Source organism: Lactuca virosa, chromosome 5 (assembly GCF_052849685.1).
Source record: "Lactuca virosa cultivar CGN04683 chromosome 5, Lactuca_virosa_CGN04683_v6, whole genome shotgun sequence".
In the NCBI taxonomy this organism is placed as follows: Eukaryota; Viridiplantae; Streptophyta; class Magnoliopsida; order Asterales; family Asteraceae; genus Lactuca; species Lactuca virosa.
This window is the reverse complement of record NC_136430.1, coordinates 138,625,447-138,648,406: the sequence shown is the minus strand read 5'-3', so window position 1 is coordinate 138,648,406 and position 22,960 is coordinate 138,625,447. Positions and strand designations below refer to the sequence as shown.

At 36.5% G+C, this 22,960-nt stretch overlaps 1 protein-coding gene across 1 annotated transcript; it reads right to left on the bottom strand.

The window, feature by feature from the left end:
• Positions 1-2,627: 2,627 nt before the first annotated feature.
• LOC145111793 (uncharacterized) lies at positions 2,628-22,094 on the bottom strand. Its single transcript, XM_079048044.1, has 9 exons — positions 21,933-22,094; positions 21,552-21,891; positions 20,833-21,299; positions 20,188-20,775; positions 19,923-20,071; positions 19,753-19,814; positions 3,200-3,330; positions 2,884-3,090; positions 2,628-2,795 (listed from the first exon to the last, which is right to left on the bottom strand). The coding sequence occupies exons 1-9, from the start codon at positions 22,092-22,094 to the stop codon at positions 2,628-2,630; spliced, it is 2,274 nt and encodes a 757-aa protein (XP_078904170.1).
• Positions 22,095-22,960: the final 866 nt, after the last annotated feature.

Here is a 22,960-nt window from a genome sequence, read left to right as displayed (position 1 = left end):
TAAGATTCAAGATAAAAGGAACTTTAGAAAATACAATATAGTAAAACCTAGGAAACAAGGAATATAAGAAAATGATCTTAATCATTATAAAAATTCCTAAATGGTTTTCAAAAGAGTTTATTTAATATTTATTTAAACTTGTGAACTCACCAACATCAAGTTGACATTTTCAAAACAACATGTATTCCTAGGATGGAGTAAGGATCAATGCAAGTAAAGACAATCAACTTGAAGATAGATTAGTTCATTTATTCCTTGTAATAAACATCATTGATTTATAAAAAGATAGTTATGGTTTGTGCTCTTTGATTTGGGCAATCTTTGTAACCACCATCACCACTTGGCGTTTTCTCCAACGACCAGGGGAGGTGTGACACTTGTGTAATCTTTACTTAACCACTTAACTAGTTAGTTGGAAACATGCTAAGCCATTACTCAAAGCGCCCAAAAGGTTTGTACATAACATTCAAAATCATACCATATGATATTTTATAAATTTGTGTTCTCTTTATTATTATTTCCTCGAAACAATAATTCCTAATATATTGGTAAAATATTATTTTTCATAAAATGAAACTTTTCCAATTAAATAAAAGTGTTGATATTTATTAACAATCAAAATTACTGTAAAAAATAATCAATTAGTAGTAACTTGCTATTAAGTGTGACCCTATAGGATCATATGTCATTAGCAATATCATTCTATAATGAATTTTGGGCATAAAGATCATTCAAGTATTGTTACTAGAAGCGTAGTACGTAATAATCACATAATTATATAGCTTACATCACATTCCAACCAACCCGCATGACTATCCTAATATAAGCATGTCCAAAACTCAATCATCGGTATACCAGTGATAAAATGGTGCAAAAACAACAGGGAAGCATCTAGTTATATATATATATATATACATATATATATATATATATATATATATATATATATATATATATATATATATATATAGTGTGAATGATAGGGTCTAAAAGCTTGTCTACCGGTGATGGATGTTGGTGTGTAACACCTTTCTTCTTCATCATTATCCATGGGGACTTGTGCCATATGGATATAAATTTGGCGTGCAGAGCGTCTAAGAGGTTTTGCATGTGTTTTTGTATTCTTCATATGGAATCTCTTTTTCATCTGACAACTGATTATCTGCAGATGGCTTCTCATGTCCGTCATTCAGCGGTTGTTCAGGACTTCAGGTGTACCTAACCCATAATCATGCTCCCATGAGTCACTATTGTTTGTGGTACCAACATCTTCCATTATATGTACATGCACGGTTCAATAATATTTAATTATAAACGATGCAATAACAAGTATACCATAAAGTTTAATCAGGGCCTGTTCTGAGGATTTAAATTTCCTCAAATGCCCTGGATGAGCAAGAAAAAGGGCCCTTATCACTATTATAAGTTTTTTATTTTTAAACAAATATATATATATATATATATATATATATATATATATATATATATATATATATATATATATATATATATATATGTATGTATATACATATATGATGTGTGTATGGAGGTATTGATTTTAACAACTTAGAATGCAGCGGAATATTCAAGATTAAATCAAGAACAAGAGAACAAAAAAGTAACATGCGCAACAAGAAATTAAGAAAAGATAGTATGATAAACAATCTAGACCTATAAATTGAGTATCGAGATAAGAAGATTCTTTATTTAATAATCAATAATCAAAGACATGTCTCAAAAATGTTCAACTAAGGGGATTTGTATAGCCTTAGAAACGTAATAAAATAAGGAAACTAAAAATAAAAGGAAACTTCAAAAATAAAAGGAAACTGCCTTGGAAAGGTTTATTCACGTCAAAAATGCCCCTCTAGAATCTTCCAGCTAACCGACGTATGCAATCATGCAAACCCCAAGCATGTCACTTTTTCCCTTTCGTATCCAACACTCTCGCATCCAATGGCTTCGCATCCGTCAGCCAAAACTAACCATTCACAATCACCTTCCCAAGCTTTGCATTCGTAATGACTCTTCTGGGTTTCACATTCACTTCTCAACACTTGTGATGGGTTACGCTCGTTCGCATCCATTCACATCCGGTCGCATCCAACATGTTACTTAAATTGTGAAAGGTTGCGATTCGCATTCACATCATCTCCTCCCCCTTATAAAGGAATTATCCGCAATTCGGATATTCCATCATCATTAAGATAAGGCGAAAGGTCTCCAATGTTGAATGTGGCATGAACTCCATATTCACATGGAAGCTCAGCTTTGTAGGCATTATTATTAACTCGTCCCACCACCTTGTAAGGACCTTCGGCTCTTGGCATCAACTTGTTCTTTCTCTTACTTGGAAAATGTTCCTTCCTCAAGTGTACCCACACTAAGTCTCCATTAGTAGATGTTATATGCTTCTTGTACTTATTCGGCTTATGTTTATGGTTCGCATTCACAACTTCAATGCGATTACGAATCTGCTCATGCAACTTCATCATCGACTTTAACTTGGCTTCAGCATCCTAATGAACTAATTCTTCTTTTGGCAACACATATAGATCTAAGGGAAGATATGGATTAGCACCATAGACAACCTCGAATGGTGAGTATCCAGGGGAGATCATAGGAGATCAATTATAAGTGAACTTAGCATGTGCCAGCTTCACATCCCAATCTTTCTGAGTTTTACTCACCAACCCTCGCAAAAATGTTCCCAAGGTCCTATTCGTAACATCTGTTTGTCCATCCGTCTGTGGGTGATGCGAAGTACTAAACAACAGTTTCGTACCCACGTTCCTCTATAGAGTTTTCCAAAAATAACTCAAAAATTTTGAATCTCGATCTGAAACAATAGTTTTTGGGAATGCCATACAACCGAACAATCACCTTAAAATATAAGCTAGCCACATTACTAGCATCATCGGCTTTGTTGCAAGCAACATAATGAGCCATCTTCGAAAAACGATCCACCACTACGATAATCACATCCTTACCCCTTTGAGTACGAGCCAAAGCAACCACAAAAACCATAGATACATCTTCCCAAGGATGATTAGGAACTGGAAAAGGAGAGTACAACCTGGCTTGAACAAACTATTGGACAATTGAAACGTCCCGCACTTTTTCACTATGTTGGTCACATCCCCTAACATCTTTGGCCAATAAAAATGCTCCTTTAGTATCTCCAAAGTCTTGGTAATACTGAAGTGTCCAGCCATCCCTCCACCATGAGCTTCTCGCACCAATAGCTCATGAATTTCATGCTTTGGGCGCAAAGTCTATTGCCTTTAAAAAGAAAACCTTCATGCAAAACAAATTCACCTTCAGGTCCACCTGCACATTTTAAAAACAAATCTCCAAAATCTATGTCAATTACATAATAACTTTTTAATGTCACGAACCTCAATAATCGAGCATCCAAAGTCACTAGCAAAGAATATCATCACGACAATGCATCAACCACCACGTTGATTTTGCCATCTTTATACTTGGACGAAAAGTGAAAAGATTTTAGGAACTCCACCCACTTAGCATGTCGTGTATTCAACTTCTGTTGACCATTAATATATTTCAACGACTCATGATCTGAGTGCAAAATTCTTTATCATACGTACAATAATTTAGTCAAGCACCTTCAAGCTTTTCTGAAAAATAAACGCTTGAATAGTGGCGTAAGTAATGAATCCAATGATTCCAATGATCCAACACTTGAATAGTGGCGTAAAATTCTTTATCATACGTATAATAATTTAGTCAAGCACCTTCAAGCTTTTCTGATAAATAAACGATGGGAAGCTTACCTTGAATGAGAACAACTCCTATTCCAATGCCACTCGGATTGCACTCCACCTCGAATGGTTGTGAAAAGTCAAGAAGTGCTAAGACCGGAGCAACACACAATAACTCCTTCACTTTCACAAAGGCCTTCTGAGCATCCTCCCCATGCGAAATTTGTTGGATTAGGTGTCTAAGTTCATAACTATTTCTGGAATGTACTTAACCCGGTTGGCATGGTCCATTTGGGTTCCATGGCATTGCAACACTTGGATAGACTAAATGAGAGAAAGGACACTTATGGTTTATTAATATATTATAAGTTCTGATATATTAATAATATTATTTAATTAGTATTGATCAAGAATTAATTTAGAATTAAGTCGGTGATCAAAAGGAGACTAATTAAATATATGGGGTTGATTGTGTAAATCATTCATTCTTTTATATTGGGCTAATGATCCATGGTTTATTAAGTTGGGCAAAAACCCATAAGGTGCTCCATGGATAGTCCATGGAGGTTATAAACCCATGGATCATGGAATATGAAAAGCCATGTCAATTAGGGTAAACATGTTGTAACCCTACTTGTGACACAACTATAAAAGGACCACATGGGCTACCAAAATCGACACTATGTGTAGAACAAGAGGGCTAGCTGATTTTGAGTGAGTGTGGACTTCTCTCAAAGTTATTCCAAGATTTGTGGTGTTGTGTGAAACATTTGAGGCATCACACTTGAGGTGCTAGGCTCACAAGGTTCTCAAGGAATCCAAGCAACAAGAAAGGTATGTTCTTCTACTAGCTTTTATGTTTCAAAGTTCCCCATGTCATGCTAGTTAGGTTAAGAACCTTGGAAAATCGAATTTGCATGTATCTTAGTAAAACATAGATCCAAGGTTTCTACGGTTGCATGTACACCTTAGGAGTGTTAGAATACTCAAAACCCATCAGTGGTATCAGAGACTAGGCTTGTTTTCTTGATACTTGATGCAATTGTTGAAAAAACTCAAGATTTCTGCATTCTGCTGAGTGAACTCGCCGAGTCCATGGGGGGACTCGATGAGTCCATGTGTTATTTCATCCTACTCGTCGAGTAGGTTCATGAACTCGACGAGTAGGAGGCCATGAATGCAGATTTTCGAGTTTTGATGCTGGAAATGGACTAGAAACATTACCCTAAACTATTTTGGTCTTATAAAACTTGTTTTAGATGGTGTAATGGTTACGCTAATCCATTTACAATGGTTATTATGAAAATTTCAAGTTTTGTATGTGTTATTTATGATTCTTGAAATTGTTGATATTAATATTTATACACTTATGAGTTTAGAAGATCATAGGAATTATTTGCAAATTGTTTGTTAGTTAATTCTTGATCATTATGTGTTTAATGGAATCCATAATTTGTCCTCAAGTTATGGATTACCAAAAGTCACTCCTTTTAAAGTCCTTTAATGAACACATAGGTTACATAAAATGAAGAGTCTTCATTTTAATAAACTAATAACTCATAAGTTATGAAGTTGAAAAGTTTTGAATAGTTACAAAACTTTCCCTCAAGTTTTGGAACATGTAAAGTCACTTTAGAAAACTTCAGTTCCAACCCCTAGAATTTTAAAAGTTAAAATTCAACCCTTATACTTTATAATATTATAAGTTAATAATATATATATATATATATATATATATATATATATATATATATATATATATATATATATATATATGTATGTATAAGATCAAGTCATTTTACCGTTAGTAGGCCTCATTCACGAAGCCGGTCTATAAGGGGGGGGGGGTGTAAGGTTGTTGCCTATAAAATGGCAGCTTAATGGGTGTCCACTCTCACCCACCACTTCCTTGACTGGTGGAGGGTCGTTAGCCGAACGGGTAGGACAATGACTTTAAATCCTCATTAAATGTATGATGGTTATAAAGTAACTAAATGTTTTTATAAATTCCCAATCTTAGTTAATTTAGGAAAAATGTGAATATGGTGCTAACCCATGAAATTACACTTTGCACTTTGCTTAAGTCGTTAGTGGAGCGTGTGTGGTTAACCGGAACACTAACCTGGACTTAACAAGGTAGGCAAAGGGTGGCTTAAGATTTATCATAGATCGGTGGAGCACGTGTGATTAACCGGCACATCGATTAGGTGATAAACATTAAGAGTACCAAGTAATTTGAATGGTTAATTCACACCTTGTTCTGTGATCCTCGGCATCCCAGTCACAAAACGTGAAGGGCACATTCGAGATTGAAACATGCCATTGAAAAGATCAATGAATCTCAAAAGAATCTAGGAGTTTCAAAACCAATTAAAACCTAATAATTTCTTTCGTTTTTCATGGTGGAAATTGGTGAATCGTCATTCACCTACCTTCAAATATTTTATAGCTTGGATTACGGCATCCCTCTTCTAAGTTATGTAATATTGTGTTGGGTCCTAGCCTTAATATTACATTTGGGTGTCTTATTAAGGACTATCTTTATATCTAATCTAAACTTGTCTTTCTTCTTTTCAGATGTCTTCCAACAATGTTGCTTCTGGCTCAAACCCTACCGACTCCTTCTCTCTCATGAACCTTTGTGGGAGAGTCATCTTCGATGGTTCCAACTTTATGGATTGGATCCGGAACATCAGGATGGTCCCTCGTTACGAGGACAAGGAATATGTCCTCGATAAGGAGCTTAAGGAACTTGATGAGTCGTCTGCTACTCTTGAGGAGATCGCTGAATACCGGACTCATGAGAGAAATGCCACCAAAGTGGCATGTATCATGTTGGCCATGGTGGCAGCCGAGCTCCAAAAGTCCTATGAGGACTATTTGTTGAATTAATGTCTAAGTCCATAACTATATTTGGTATGTACTTGACCCGACCCGTCATGGTCCATTTGGGTTGCACTTTACCGGCACAATTTATATGGATAGTCTTTTGAGAATAGTATATTTATGATTTATATTAATATATTATAAGTTCTAATATATTAATATGGAATCATATTATTTAATTAGTATTGATCAAGAATTAATTTAGAATTAATTAAGTGATCAAAAAGAACTAATTAAATATGGACTCTTATATATATGGAATGGGCCAAGTTCATTTAGGTTGGGCTAAGCTTTCATGGATGGTCCATGGAGCTTTTAACCCATGGATCCTATGTAAATGAAAGGTCATGGGTATTAGGGTTTACATGGATGTAACCCTAATCCTCCATAATATATAAAGGGGTCCTTGGCTCACAAAATTGGCACAAGTGTGTGAAAATAAGAGTGGGCCGATTTTAGTGTGCATACATATTCTCTCAAGTTCTTCCAAGGTGTTTTGGTGATTTGTGATTCCATTTGAGGCTTCCACACTATTGGGGCTAAGCTCTTAAAGCTTGAAGACATCAAGCTACATCAAAAGGTATGTCATCTAACTAGAACTTTGTAGTATAGGTGCTTCATAATATGCTAGTTAGGATGAAACCTTGGAATAGTTAATATTTGCATGTATAATAGAGAAAACATAGATCCAAGGTTTATAGGGTTGCATGTACACCATAGGAGTGTTAGAATGCTCAAAACCCAACAGTGGTATCAGAGCCATGAGTTGTTTTCTGTTATATTGATGCAAATGTTTTATTTTCAAGTTGAAAAAAAAAAGGAAAAAAAACATGACGTTTGTCAAGTTTTAAGATAATTACTTGTTTTGTGAAAAACGAATTATTTGTAACATTTGAATCATTTGTTATATGAGTTGAATTAGGTCAAATTTAGTAAAAGATAAAATGATATGATTATTTTATTAGTTTTAAAAGTTTGATCTAAATGTTTTAAGGAATTACATATTTTGTCATAAAATTTTGGAGCTCAAAAGTTTTTTTTAAAGTTGTGATCTTAAGGGTTTTTGAAACTTCCATAAGTTATGGATATGAAAGTTTTTTTTTAAAAAAAAAAATTTGATTCAAAGTTTTTATGGAGTTACAAAATTTGGTGTTAATGTTTTAAAGAATTCCATAACTTGTTCTTAAGTTATGGAACATGGAAAGTTTCATCATAAAACACCATTAATTCCATAAGTTATGGAATCCAAAGGTTTTCAAGAGTTACAAAACTTGCCCTCAAGTTTTGGAATTTGGAAAAAGCTTTTTATGAAAAAAAGAATTGAATTCTAAAACTCTTGGGTTCATAACTTAAACAATTAATTAAATGGTTTTAATTTTGAATTTAATAATTGGAATTATGATGTTTTATTGAATAATTCAAATTAACTCTTATGGACTTTATTAATAGTTAATTAAAGCGTTTAATTAAATGAGTATTATTAAATCCATAAATAAAGATATGGTTTGAGTTTAATTAAATTAAAAGTTTAGTTTAATTAATAGATTAAACCACCAAGTATTTTAAATGTCTAAAATACACCCTTATACTATTATAATATTAAAAGTTTAATATATTATATGTATAAGAGCAAGTCGTCTTACCAATAGTAGGCCTCATTCACGAAGCCGGTCTATAAGGGGGTATTAGGTTAATGCCTATAAAATGGCAGTTTAATGGGTGTCCACTCTCACTCACCGCTTCCTTGACCGGTGGAGGGTCGTTAGCCGAACAGGTAGGACAAGGACTATAATTCTCCCTTCATTATAAGTATAATGATAAAATACTAAGTAACTAAACACTTATAAATTCCCAATCTTAGTTACTTAGGAAAATGTGAATAAGGTGCTAATCCATGAAATTACACTTTGCACTTTGTTTAAGCTGTTAGTGGAGTGTGTGTGGTTAACCGGCACACTAACCTGGACTTAACAAGGTAGGCAAAGGGTAACTTAATGTTTATCATAGTATCGTTGGAGCGTGTGTGGTTAACCGGCATATCGATTGAGGGGTAAATATTAAGGGTACCAAGTATATTTGCATGGTTACTTCACACCTTGTTTTGTGATCCTCGGCATCCCAGTCACAAAACCTGAAGGGCACACTCGAGATTGAAACATGCCATTGAAAAGTTCAATGAATCTCAAAAGAATCTAAGAGTTTCAAAACCAATTAAAAATTAATAATACATTTCGTTTATCTTGGTGGAAATTGGTGAATCGTCATTCACCTACCTTCAAATATTTTATAGCTTGGATTACGACATCCCTCTTCCAAGTTATAAAATAGTTTGTTGGGTCCTAGCCTTAATATATCATATTGGGTGTTATATTAAGGACTTAAATCAACTTTACGTGAATTTCTACCATTGTTGATGTCTGGTTTAGACAACAATGATCTTCCCAAACCAAGCTTTCCTAATGAATATGACTTCCCGAGTTTGGCTCATGGAAGTCATACTTCTCTTCCACCACCTCCTCCAATTATTCTCCCTAACCCACAAGTTCAAGGTCACTCAAGCCCTAATGGAAAGCAAGGTCTATGTGTGATCACATCTTAGAGATGAAGTCACATATTGACAAGCCGGGAGAGTTGGGTGTCAAAGTCTTGAGAAAGTTGGATGTTCAATCACTTTCTAAGTCACATAGTGAGTTCCTTTGGGACTACTATGAAACAGACTATGACATGAACCTTAATGATCATATTTATTTGCTTGGTGCTGCTGAATCAGCAATGATTTGGAACGATAGTAAAGCAAATTTGATTAGAAGATCAACTTCCCAAAAACTTTATGGACAGTGACAATGGTGACACTGGAAATCCAGAAAAAGCATTCTCTTCCCAATGGAAAGGGATTGGCCATAGTCAACACGGTTGACCAAATGGTAAAGAGAAAGGCTAAGTCTGAGATAGTCCCATTACCAAAGGGTCCATATGTTTATTTTGCCAAAGGAAGGGGCGTTGATTGCAAAGCTGCCAAATTTACCTAAGGATGTTAAAGTCAATAAGTTTGATTCTACATCAGGTAGAGCCCATTATCTAACTTTGTTAAGTTCTATTCTGAGATCCTCATTACATGATGTGACTGGGTCACATGTTGATGTTTTAAGAATCAAAGAATAGAGAGAAATCTTAAAGGAAGTATATGTTGATTCTGATCGCGAAGGTGGATTTCGATCGCATCAGAATTTTGAGCAGTTGCTTAAGAAGTTATGATATATTGTTAAGGAATAGATAACAACAATTTTCCATGTGGATTGTAAGGATAAGTTTTTCCGCAAAGTTTTAAAATAAAAGAAAATTGTTTAATTTTATTTATTTGAAGTATCCTTACAATGGCATTTGTGGAAAATTGTTGCTTATATGATTCCACTGACAGCAATATTGGAAAATGGATTTGATTCTTTCATTTGTGGTAGTGTCTAAATTTACCAAATCAGGAAAGTTCCTCATCGCCCAAGTTTCAATTGGACCGAAACTTGGAATCATGCAAGTTGAATAGTATGATGAATGAGAACTTTCAAGCATTGGAAAATCAAGACTAATTACTTGTTCACATGGATGTGTGAGTCAAGTGAAGGACTAAATGGATCGAGTACACATTCTTGTGCACTGGTCATGTCCACCACAAAGCTCGTTAAGACTATTTGATTTACTAAAATTTAGTAAATATGGTTATACTTACAAGTTTAAGTATAATTCTGAAACATTGGAAAAGTCTCAATGTATGGCAGAACGAATGGGAAGAATCAAATTAGGCAGAAAGATAAAAGTTTCTCAAATCTGAAAAGATGGGAGAATACTTTAGTATCATGTTTGTGATCATCTTAATGATTTAGAAATCATATCACAATTAGTCCTCTAAAGGTCATCTTAGTGCATTCTTATGACTAAGAAGAGGAGTCATGAATTGTTGAAATGGTTAGATCAGGAAGATGAGTCATACTTCGTTCCAAAACAATTCTTAGAGTCATACTCCAAGATTGTAACTTGAGTGACATATCTTAAAGAAAGGTTTAAAACACTTGTCAAATGTAAGAGTAAAAGTGTCCTACTCTTGTACATTTGAAATTGGTAAGTTGTGATGTTTTGGATAAAACAAAGACCAACTAAGGCCAATTGTGTGAAGTGTTTGTCTTGATAAAGAATCCGCACTATCTCTTGAATATTTGGCAAGATAGTCTTATATGTCAAGAGGATAGTGGGAGTCTTAAAGATCCTCAAAAGAATTTCAAGAACTAATCAAGAATAAAACCTGAGGTTCTTCACTAGCACACGACTTGAGGTTTATAACCTATCGTGTTGACATATTCTGTGCCCATTCCAGTTAAAGTTGGCTTTGCATAGGAGTTCTGAAAGTTCTCAATTGGTTGCATAACAACTTGGAAGCAATGGCAGGCCCTGTACTGCCAGGTGGCAAGAAGTTAAGATTGCATAAGTTCAGTCCATATGAGTTTGGATTTGTCATTATCCTTGTCTTGTGACTATGGTTTTGAAGATTCACATGGATAAGAACACATACACAATAAAATCTAAGGGTCATAAGGTTTCTCTCCGATTCATGAAAATGATGGTGAGGAAACACTTCCACCAAGTAGATTTGAAGCAGATGGCAAAAGGTCTAAACAATTGAGACTATGATTACGTCATCCCTTTTCATAGTTCTGAAATTGTTTAGACACACATGCATGCTATCTAAGGAAAGGTGTATGATTTTGATAAAGTTTTATCAAAGCATCTCGTATTAGAAATCTGAACTTTGGTAAGAAAGTCAATAAAGTATTGATTTCTAGAAGTCCACCTGATTTCTGAGTACATGTCAAAGCTAGTGGGAGCATAAGTGTTATGCTAATAATCATCATGTTAGTGGGAGCATGATAATTATTGTTAGTGTTGCAAGTTAGCAATGTTAATTATAGAAAACAAAAGTTTCAATTCGTGAGGCTGCAGGGATTGAAAAAGTTGTTTTGCTATAATTAAGGGAGAGGATATACTTCATTTCAGTTCTAAAGGCTTATATTGAGACCTTAATCATCTTTAGTCAAGAATATATATATGAATTTCATGTTGGATTGGTTCAACTTAAGGAAATTCTATATATTGCGTTCTTAAAATTCGATTATGATTACGGCATCCCTCTTCATAGTCAAATTTTGAAAACATGGCAAATAAAAATATTGTAGCAAAAGACTGGTCTAGAATCATGTCTTTATGTGAGACATCATGAATCGTGTACCATTTGCTTTGGGTACAGGATCGATTGCATGTGCTATAATATTTGTCATTTCTAAATTTTTCCAAATGCCCAGAGGCATTAAGAAGGGAAAAGGTCTAGAATTGGATATGACTAAAATGATTAAGCAATTGTCGAGGACAATCTGAGGTTTACCAAAGATTGGTTGCTCAGGGACAGTTGGAAGTATAGTGCTAATTTTGGAAGGACCATATTGACATATTCTGAAAAGAGGCATCTCTTATTCAGAAGTGATAGTCAAAATGAGAATATGGAGTTGTCTCCATAGGTGGAAGTTATCTGTGTAAGATTAGAAAACTTAATGCAAGAAGCATGTCCAAAGCAATGTACTTTGAATATGAGAATTAATTTCCATGAAGTTGATCTTCATTGGAATGCCCTGTAATGATTGTTGACAAGTTTTGTGACTTTGTACACATTCATTACAAGAGGGTCGGTGCATATAAGTTTAAAATCTAAACAGATTTCGATAAATGATAGGAATTTGGAATTCTTACATTTTTTCGATAACGATTTGGGAGTGTGAAAAGAGAATCATTGAAATTATGTTCAATCGATCTAGTTCACAAAGTAAGGATCATAGACAAACATAGAGTGCATACTTGGTGTATGGCAAAGCTATTGTTTAAGAAAAACACAGTGTACATGCTTGGAGCATGGGACAACTAGTGTTTTTAATTCAAGTATAAAGTTGATAAAACCGAAACAATGAATAATGAGTAATCAGTATGGTGATAAATAAAAGTGTTTATTTATATTCATAGGGTTTGATACCATATTTGATTCATTTATTCTTGTGTTTCACTTTGCATGTTTTGACTTCCAGAATAACTAAGTCGCTCTTCCTGAATGATTAAGTTATTCAAACCATCCACAGTCGGTCATATGTTGGAAGTAGATATGAATCAAGACTGTCATGGGTTGGTTTGTAGAGGTCCAAGTTGGTGGACAAAGTGGTGCTACAACACTCATGAGTGCTCATAAGTTCTGAGTATTGGATTCAACCCGCGCTCATTTGAATCACTTCATGGATTTTATCATGAGTGATCATGAGACGATAATATCTTATATTCTTCAAACCTAGAGATATGAGTTGTTACTATGAGTTGGTTATACATTGATTGCACGAAAACGCATTTGGTAACTCGATGTTATAAAACGTGCCTTTGTGTATGATTCAACAAGTAGTAGAACAAGCCATATGAGTCGAAGTTTGTCCATTCCTTTTACCATCGGGATAAAAGCGATATCTGTGGGCCCCTCGATGATTTAGCGATGACACATGTGAGTGCTTGGCCAAGCCAGGACTGATTTGATTTGTTCAATCAGTCAGTCATCATAAATCGAAAATCGGGAAACAACAAATGGACAGAGAGAATGATTATAATCCATGTCTCAGTCCATATGATATCTAGAATGGAGGAATATATGATCCCTTATCTAATATACAAGTCATTGACAAGGTCAGAGTTCGATAGCGGCTTTAAGAGCTACGATTGCCAGTTAGGTTTTGAAGTCATACTTAATAATAGTTTTAGACTTATCCAAGTGGGAGACTGTTGGATTAATGTCTAAGTCCATAACTATATTTGGTATGTACTTGACCCTACCCGGCATGGTCCATTTGGGTTGCACTTCACCGACACAATTTATATGGATAATCTTTTGAGAATAGTATATTTATGATTTATATTAATATATTATAAGTTCTAATATATTAATATGGAATCATATTATTTAATTAGTATTGATCAAGAATTAATTTAGAATTAATTAAGTGATCAAAAAGAACCAATTAAATATGGACTCTTATATATATGGAATGGGCCAAGTTCATTTAGGTTGGGCTAAGCTTTCATGGATGGTCCATGGAGCTTTTAACCCATGGATCCTATGTAAATGAAAGGTCATGGGTATTAGGGTTTACATGGATGTAACCCTAATCCTCCATAATATATAAAGGGGTCCTTTGCTCACAAAATTGGCACAAGTGTGTGAAAATAAGAGTGAGCCGATTTTAGTGTGCATACATGTTCTCTCAAGTTCTTCCAAGGTGTTTTGGTGATTTGTGATTCCATTTGAGGCTTCCACACTATTGGGGCTAAGCTCTTAAAGCTTGAAGACATCAAGCTACATCAAAAGGTATGTCATCTAACTAGAACTTTGTAGTATAGGTGCTTCATAATATGCTAGTTAGGATGAAACCTTGGAATAGTTAATATTTGCATGTATAATAGAGAAAACATAGATCCAAGGTTTATAGGGTTGCATGTACACCATAGGAGTGTTAGAATGCTCAAAACCCAACACTATTACCCTTTTGAGATGCACCAGGACTTGATGGACCGCTACCATCAAAGTGCTCGTCAAGAGAGGTATGACATCATCTCCTCCATGATAACAACCCGGATGAAGGATGGTGAACCCATCACGGGCCACATGCAGAAAATGCAAAGGTATGTGGAAAGTTTGCTGAAATTGAATGTGAATTTCCCCGAGGAGTTGGCAATTGACATCATTTTGCACTCCTTACCTTCGTGTTATCATCAATTTCGGATGACATATCACATGAACAAGGAGAAAGTTACACTCATCAAACTTCAAGGACTTTTGATGACCGCGGAAAGTGGTCTTAAAGATAAGTCGTTTGTTACTACTCCTACTCCTACTGCGGCCCCTGTCTTGGCAATTAGGCAAGGTAAAGGGAAGAAGAGGAAGATCCCTTAGAAGGGTACCAAGGGAAAGTCCCTTGATGGTTCCTCTTTGAGTGGAACCAAAAGAGGTTCTGTCACTCCAGAAGCCAACCCTAAAGAGGCTGAATGCTTCTATTCCCATGAAAAGTCGCACTGGAAGCGAAACTGCCCAAAGTATCTGCAAGATGTTAAGGATGGGAAAGTGAAACCCAACCATGCAGGTATTTACACTATATTGTCTAATAACTCACCCCATTCTAATTCTTGGGTCCTTGATACAGGTTGTGGTATTCACATATGTTCTGATTTGCAGGGACTAAGAAGAAGTGAGAATGTGGAGCATGGGAAGATAAACTTGATCATGGGGAATAGGAAAGTTACACCTGTCACCAAGATTGGAGTTTATTCTTTGTTGCTAAGTAGTGCGTTAACTTTAGATTTGAATAAATGTTGTTACTCGTCTGAAATGGCGAGAAATATTATTTCCTTTCATGGTTTGTACAAACAAGGGTTTGCCTTTTCATTTGATAATGAATGTGGTGGTATTAATGATTTCTTTAATAATGTTCTTTATTTTAAAGCATTACCTTGTGATGGTGTATATGAAACTGTGTCGGTTGTAGATAACCTAGGAAATAATGTGTTGTGTATTGATTCTTCCACTAGCTTGGATAAAGCATCATTATGGCATTGTCGTCTTGGACATGTAAGCAAGAAACGCATAGGCCAACTTCAAAAGGATGGAGTCTTGGAGTCATTTGACCTAAACTCGGATGATAGTTGTGAATCTTGTTTACTTGGGAAAATGACAAAGTCACCCTTCACTAGTACTTATGCTAGGGGTGAAGGTTTGTTGGATCTTGTACACACAGATGTGTGTGGACCCTTCAGAACTGCCACAAGGGATGCTAACCGCTTCTATGTGACTTTTACTGATGATTATAGTAGATATGGATATGTCTATTTAATCAAGCATAAGTCATAAACCTTTGAAAAGTTAAAGGAATTTAAACAGGAAGTGGAGAATCAGTTGGGCAGGAACATTAAGATGCTTCGATCCGATCGAGGTGGTGAGTATCTTAGTACAGAGTTCCTTGACTATCTTAAGGAATGTGGGATTGTCTCACAATTGACACCTCCCAGGACACCACAGTTGAATGGTGTGGTTGAGAGGCGTAATCGGACCTTGTTGGACATTGTTTGTTCGATGATGAGTCGAGCTTTGCTACCAATCTCATTTTAGGGGTATGCCTTAGAGACTGCGGCCCATATCCTTAATCTAGTCCCTACCAAAAAGGTTTCCAAAACACCTCACGAGATTTGGACTAGGAAAGTTCCCAATTTGGACCACGTCAATATTTGGGGTTGCGAGGCTTTCGTGAGGTGCGAGGCTCATGATAAGCTTGAACCTCGAAGTGAGAGGTCTATTTTCATCGGCTACCCACAGAAATACTTTGGTTATCTCTTCTACAGGCCCAGTTATAATGTGGTCTTTGTAGCAAGGAGAGGAGTCTTTCGCGAGAGAGAGTTCATAAGCCAAGGAAACAGTGGGAGGCAAATTGACCTTGAAGAAATTCAAGAGTCAAGTGGTGAAGGAACCTCAAACCCTAGCAATCAACCTAAGGAGGAAACTCATGTTGATCCGAATGACGATTATGTACCTCTGAGGCGTTCCACGAGAGTTAGGAATGCACCTGAGCATTACTATGGTTTCCATATTACTGCGGAAGGTGATACACTTATCAGTGATAACACACTGCTAAGTCTGGATGAACCTAACAGCTACACGGAAGCCATGGCAGGCCCTGAGGCTGCTAAATGGAAAGAGGCTATGGACAACGAGATACAGTCCATGTATGACAATCAAGTTTGGAACTTGCTTGACAATGTACCAGGTCGTAAGACAGTCGGGTGCAAATGGATCTTCAAGAAGAAGACTGACATGGATGGTAATGTACACACTTATAAGGCGCGACTAGTTGCAAAGGGCTTTTCTCAAACTCCGGGAGTTGATTATGATGAGACCTTTTCACCAGTAGCAAAGATTAAGTCTATTAGGGTTATGTTAGCCATTGCTGCATTTCATGATTATGAAATATGGAAAATGGATGTCAAAACCACTTTCCTTAATGGAAAGTTGGCTGAGTATGTTTACATGAGTCAGCCAGAGGGTTTTGTCAGTACAGAGTACCCTAATAGAGTGTGTAAGCTTGAGAAATCCATCTATGGATTGAAACAAGCACCTCGCAGATGGAATCTTTGTTTCGATGAGAAAGTCAAAGAGTTTTTCTTTTCGAGGAGCGAAGATGAGTCTTGTGTATATGTCAAGGCTAGTGGGAGTATAGTCAGCTTTTTGGTATTATATGTGGATGACATACTACTCATAGGAAATGACATCCCAACTCTGCAGGAAGTGAAGTCCTGGCTTGGGAAGTGTTTCGCTATGAAGGACCTTGGAGAAGCTTCCTATATCCTAGGGACAAGGATTTTGAGAGACAGGAGTAAGAGACTAATTGGACTTAGTAAGAGTACCTACTTGGATAAGGTGCTGAATAGGTTCAGCATGTAGAATTCCAAGAAAGGAGAGTTACCGATCCAGAGTAACGCCAGATTGAGTAAGACTCAGAGCCCGAGTACAGAGGCTGAGTTAGCTGAGATGATTCAAGTATTGTATGCTTCCACTGTAGGCTCGATCATGTATGCTATGACTTGTACTCATCCTGATGTGGCCTTTGCTTTGAGCATGATCAGAAGATATTAGGGAAACCCTGGCAAGGCTCACTGGACTGCGGTAAAGAATATTCTCAAGTACCTGCGGAGGACTAAGGACTGGGTCCTTACTCTCGGTGGGAGTGATGACTTGAGAGTAGTAGGGTATAGTGATGCTAGCTTCCAGACTGATAGGGATAATTTTCGCTCTCAGTCAGGCTAGGTCTTTACCTTAAACGGAGGAGCAATTATTTGGAAAAGTTTCAAGCAGGAGACAATGGCTGATTCAACTTGCGAATCAAAGTATATAGCAGCAAGCGAGGCAGCAAAAGAGGCTATATGGCTAAAGAACTTCATTGGAGATCTTGGAGTTGTACCAGCTATAAAGGAGCCTATGGAGATTTTCTATGATAGTGAAAGTGCAATTGCCTTAGCCAAGGAACCAAGGGATCACGGAAGATCCAGACACATCGACAGAAAATACCATTTCATCAGACATCGAATAGAATAAGGACTCCTCGTGGTAAAGAGGGTATCATCGGATGAGAACCCAGCAGATCCCCTCATGAAGGGACTGGGTACGGGTAAGCATATTCATCATGTGAGGTGCATAGGGCTAAAGGATGATATTAGTTTTAAAAATTAGATAGCTTTGAAATTTGTAAAGTGTAATTGACATTTGATGATAAATAAAAGTTGTTGTTTATTTATAAGTAAAGTGTTGCTATCTTCTGTCAATCGTTTACTATCATTTCATTTTGCATGTTTTGACTTCCAGAATAATTATGTTATGGTATATCATATTATTCAAATTCTCCACAGTCGGTCATATGTTGGAAGTAGATATGAATCAAGACTGTCATGAAGTTGGCTTGTAGATGTCTAAAGTGTTGGACATAGCAAGGGTTGCTACAACATTCATGAGGACTCATAAGTTCTGAGTATTGGATTCAACCCACGCTCACTTGTATCACTTCATGGAATTTATCTCGAGTGATCGTGAGACGGTAATATCATATATGTCTTCAAACCTAGAGATATGAGTTGTTGACTATGAGTTGGTTATACATTGATTGTACGAAAACGTATTGGTAACTCGATGTTATAAAACGTGCCTTTATGTATAATTCAACAAGTAGTAGAACAAGCATATGAGTCAAAATTTATCTATTCCTTCTTGGATTAGAATCGATATCTGGGCCCCACGATGATTTTGTTTTGACCTATGTATCGGGCCCTGTCAAAACTAAATTGATGTGTTCGATTAAGTTCTATGTCAAACAAATTGGAAATCGGGAAACAAACTGTTGGACAATAAGTACGACATTGTTCCATGTATTTGTCCGGCTGATATCTAGAACAGAGGATTATATGATCACTTATCTTAAATGACGTATCATCATCATCTCTGTTCCACGAGACTTTGAAAGAGCTACGATTGTTGATCGGTTCCTGAAGTCATTCTTGCAGTTATAGTTATTAGACTTATCCAAGTGGGAGACTGTTGGATTAGGTGTCTAAGTTCATAACTATTTCTGGAATGTACTTGACCCGGTTGGCATGGTCCATTTGGGTTGCATGGCATTGCAACACTTGGATAGACTAAATGAGAGAAAGGACACTTATGGTTTATTAATATTTTATAAGTTCTAATATATTAATAATATTATTTAATTAGTATTGATCAAGAATTAATTTAGAATTAATTCGGTGATCAAAAGGAGACTAATTAAATATATGGGGTTGATTGTGTAAATCATTCATTCTTTTATATTGGACTAATGATCCATGGTTTATTAAGTTGGGCTAAAATCCATAAGGTGCTCCATGGATAGTCCATGGAGGTTATAAACCCATGGATCATGGAATATGGAAAGCCATGTCAATTAGGGTTTACATGTTGTAACCCTACTTGTGACACAACTATAAAAGGACCCCATGGGCTACCAAAATCAGCACTATGTGTAGAACAAGAGGGGTAGCCGATTTTGAGTGAGTATGGACTTCTCTAAAAGTTATTCCAAGAGTTGTGGTGTTGTATGAAACATTTGAGGCATCATACTTGATGTGCTAGGCTCACAAGGTTCTCAAGGAATCCAAGCAACAAGAAAGGTATGTTCTTCTACTAGCGTTTATGTTTCAAAGTTCCCCATGCCATGCTAGTTAGGTTAAGAACCTTGGAAAATCAAATTTTCATGTATCTTAGTAAAACATAGATCCAAGGTTTCTAGGGTTGCATGTACACTTTAGGAGTGTTAGAATGCTCAAAACCCATCAAAGGCTCCCTTCTTCAAGTAGCTTGGGATCAGACTCATAATAGTACTAAAGCTCAGAATGAACCTCCTATAAAACAAAGCAAGTCCATGAAACGATCAGACTTATGAAACAATAGTAGGAGTAGGCCACGACTTAATTACTTCGGTCTTGGATTGATCCACCGACACACCATATTTGGAAACAACATAACCGAAGAAAATCACCTTTTCCGCCAAGAACGACCATTTTTTCCTTTTTCCCATAAATGTTTTGTGTTTTAAGAGTTTTAAACACCTTTTTGTAGATGCACCATATGATCTTCCTTGCTTTTGCTATATATCAAGATATACAACTACAAACCTCCCATGAAAAGACTTCAATACTTCATTCGTCAACTTCATGAAAGTACTAGGCGCATTCGTAAGACCAAATGGCATCACTGTCCATTCGTATAACCCATGCTTGGTCTTGAAGGCTGTCTTCCATTCATCACCTTCTCTCATGTGAATCTGATGATAACCACTTCGCAAGTCAATCTTAGAAAACACCACTCACCCATGCAATTCATCCAACATATCGTCAAATCTAGGAATGGGAAACATATCTTAATTGTTATATTATTCACTAATCTGCTATCCACACACATTCGCCATGTTCCATCCTTCTTATGCACGAGTAAGAATGGAACGGTACAAGGACTAAGGCTCTCATGAACATAGCCTTTGTTCATCAGCTCATCGATTTTCTTTTCCAACTCCTTTGTTTCCTCCGGATTACAAGGATTGGCCGCTTTGTATGGTAAAGAACCACCTAGAACAAGATCAATCTGATGTTCAATACCACGGATTGGTGGTAAACCTGTTGGTAAATCGGTTGGCAAAACATCACAAAACTCCACGAGCAACTTTGCAACCGGACCTTCTAATTTCTCATTCACGACCTCTTTTGGGTCTTCATTCGCAGTCTCTAACTTTCGGCCTTCTTTCGTAGTCTCTATGATTGGGTATTCTTTTGCAACAAGAACGAAAATATCCTCTCCTTTGTTGAGAACCTGTTCCACCTCCTTTTTTCTAGCCAACATAGTCAAACTTGGTTTCTTATTATTTATCGACCACAAGTCTGTTGAGGACATGAGTGACAACACGGTTTTCTTCCCATTGTGTTTCAGCTGGTACTCGTTACTCCTTCCTCTATGAACAACATACCTATCAAACTGTCAGGGACATTCTAATAGAATATGGAAAGCATCCATGTGAATCACATCACATACAATCTCATCCTCGTATGACCCCTTTGTTAAGCCAACTCGAACTTGTTTTGTCACCTTTATTTTATTCCCATCATCAAGCCAATGAAGTGCATACGGTTTAGGATGGATTGTTGTAACTAAACCCAACTTTGCAACCATCTCACTTGAAGTCACATTCATACAACTACCACCATCTATGATCAAGCTACACCATCGGTCATTCACACGACATTTAGTATGAAAAAGTTGACCCCTCTGATCGCTATCAACATGAACCACTTGAGTTTGTAAATTCCTAAGGACCATCATTGTTTCATTCTTTGGTGCCTCATATTTCTCTTCTTCCTCTTCTTCTTCAGAAACTTCCTTAGAAACAAAAGTGTCGTCCAAAACCAATTCTTCTTCCAATAACTCAACCCGAATCGCAACAGTTTCTCTAAGTGTCACCACCCTTCTATTTAGATACGCGTTCTGATAGTGTCCAAACCCTTGACACTTAAAACAACTAACCTTAGATAAACTTATTTCTTTGTTCGCATTGCCCGCCTTTGGACTTGCAACGAAACTCCTCGCAACGGGAGTAGCTGGTGCTTTCGCCTTCGCTTCCAACTTCACCTAAGTCTTAGGTTTATCCGTCACTCCACTAGAACTTCCCATAAACTTGGCCTTCCCTTGTGATTTTTCCTTCAAACTAAGACTACAAAGCGCATAAAAAAAACAAGGATAAAGCTCCATAATACCTGCTATGTTGTAATTCAACCCACTAGTAAAGCGTTCCATCTTTTGCTCTTCACAATCCTCAACATCCCCCAGAAATGTCAACTTCTCAAACTCATTGATATATTCACCAACACTTAGTTTTCTTTGCTTCAAATACTTCATCTTCTTATAAGTGGTCGATCTATGATGAGCAGAAACATATCTTTTTCGAAGTTTCTCCTTCAAATATTCCAAAGAAGTGATGTTTTCTTTACCCTCGCGAGCCCTTCTATTCTTCATGCCTTCATACAATAGTGATGATCCTCCACTCAGCTTAATAACTGCATACGTACAACACTTATCATCATTAAACTCCTTAAACTTAAAGATCAAGTCGATCTTTCTTTCCCAATAGAAATAACCTCAGGATCAACACCACCAACGAACTCAGGTAACTCGTTAACCTTGACATCATCAGCAACCCTAAATTGTCCACGCCTAGGCTGTCGCCTTTTTCCACCTTCTTGCAAACCACACAAAACTTCACGCAAGGCGTTGATGAAATTTGGATTGTCAACATTCATGGCTTCTTGATGCGACTTCCAAATACCAACAACAAGATATATCAACGGAACAAAATTGAACTCAAACGTCAGGAAAATCAAAATTTGATGCTATGATACCACTTATGATGCGTGTATGGAGGGATTGATTTTAATAACTTAGAATGTAGAAGAATATTCAAGATTAAATAAAGAACGAAAGAACAAACAAGTAACTTGTGCAACAAGATATCAAGAAAAGATAGTATGATAAACAATCTAGACCTATAGATTGAGTATCAATGAAAACAAATCAAGACCTATTGATTTGATTTCTAACCAACCTAGAAAACACGATATAGAATTGATCAAGAACGAGTAAGCAACTCAAAGAATGAGGTTTTTTATTCGATAATCAGTAAGCAAAAACATGTCTAAAAAAGGTTCAACTAAGGCGCTTTATATAGCCTTACAAACGTAATAAAATAAGGCAACTAAAAAAAATAAAGGAAACTGCCGTGGAAAGACTTATTCACATCAAAAATTCCCATCTATAATTTTCCAGCTCACCGACGTATGAAACCATGCAAACCCCGTGCATACGTGACTTCTGACCACTTTCCCTTTCGTATCCAGCACTTTCGCATCCACCAACCAAAACTAACCATTCACAGTCACATTCCCAAGCTTCGCATTCGTAATAACTCTTCCGGGTTTCACAGCCACTTCTCAACACTTGGAATGGGTTGTGATCGTTCGCATCCATTCACACTTGGTCACATCCAACATGTGACTTAAACTGTAAAAGGTTGTGATTTGCATTTGTAACACTCAGTTTTGAATCGTTTCATTATTCGGGGTCGTGGACCAATACTCGGTTACCATAAGTCTTAGAGACTTGGCGAAGA

Excerpts from the sequence above, each read along its gene's own strand:
- LOC145111793 (XM_079048044.1), bottom strand. The coding sequence starts at position 22,094 with ATGAATGTTGACAATCCAAATTTCATCAACGCCTTGCGTGAAGTTTTG. Across the intron at positions 20,776-20,832 it reads GGTCATACGAGGATGAGATT|TTTGATAGGTATGTTGTTCA; the intron begins GTATGTGATGTG and ends TGTCCCTGACAG. Across the intron at positions 20,072-20,187 it reads TGTGTGTGGATAGCAGATTA|ATTCACATGAGAGAAGGTGA; the intron begins GTGAATAATATA and ends GGTTATCATCAG.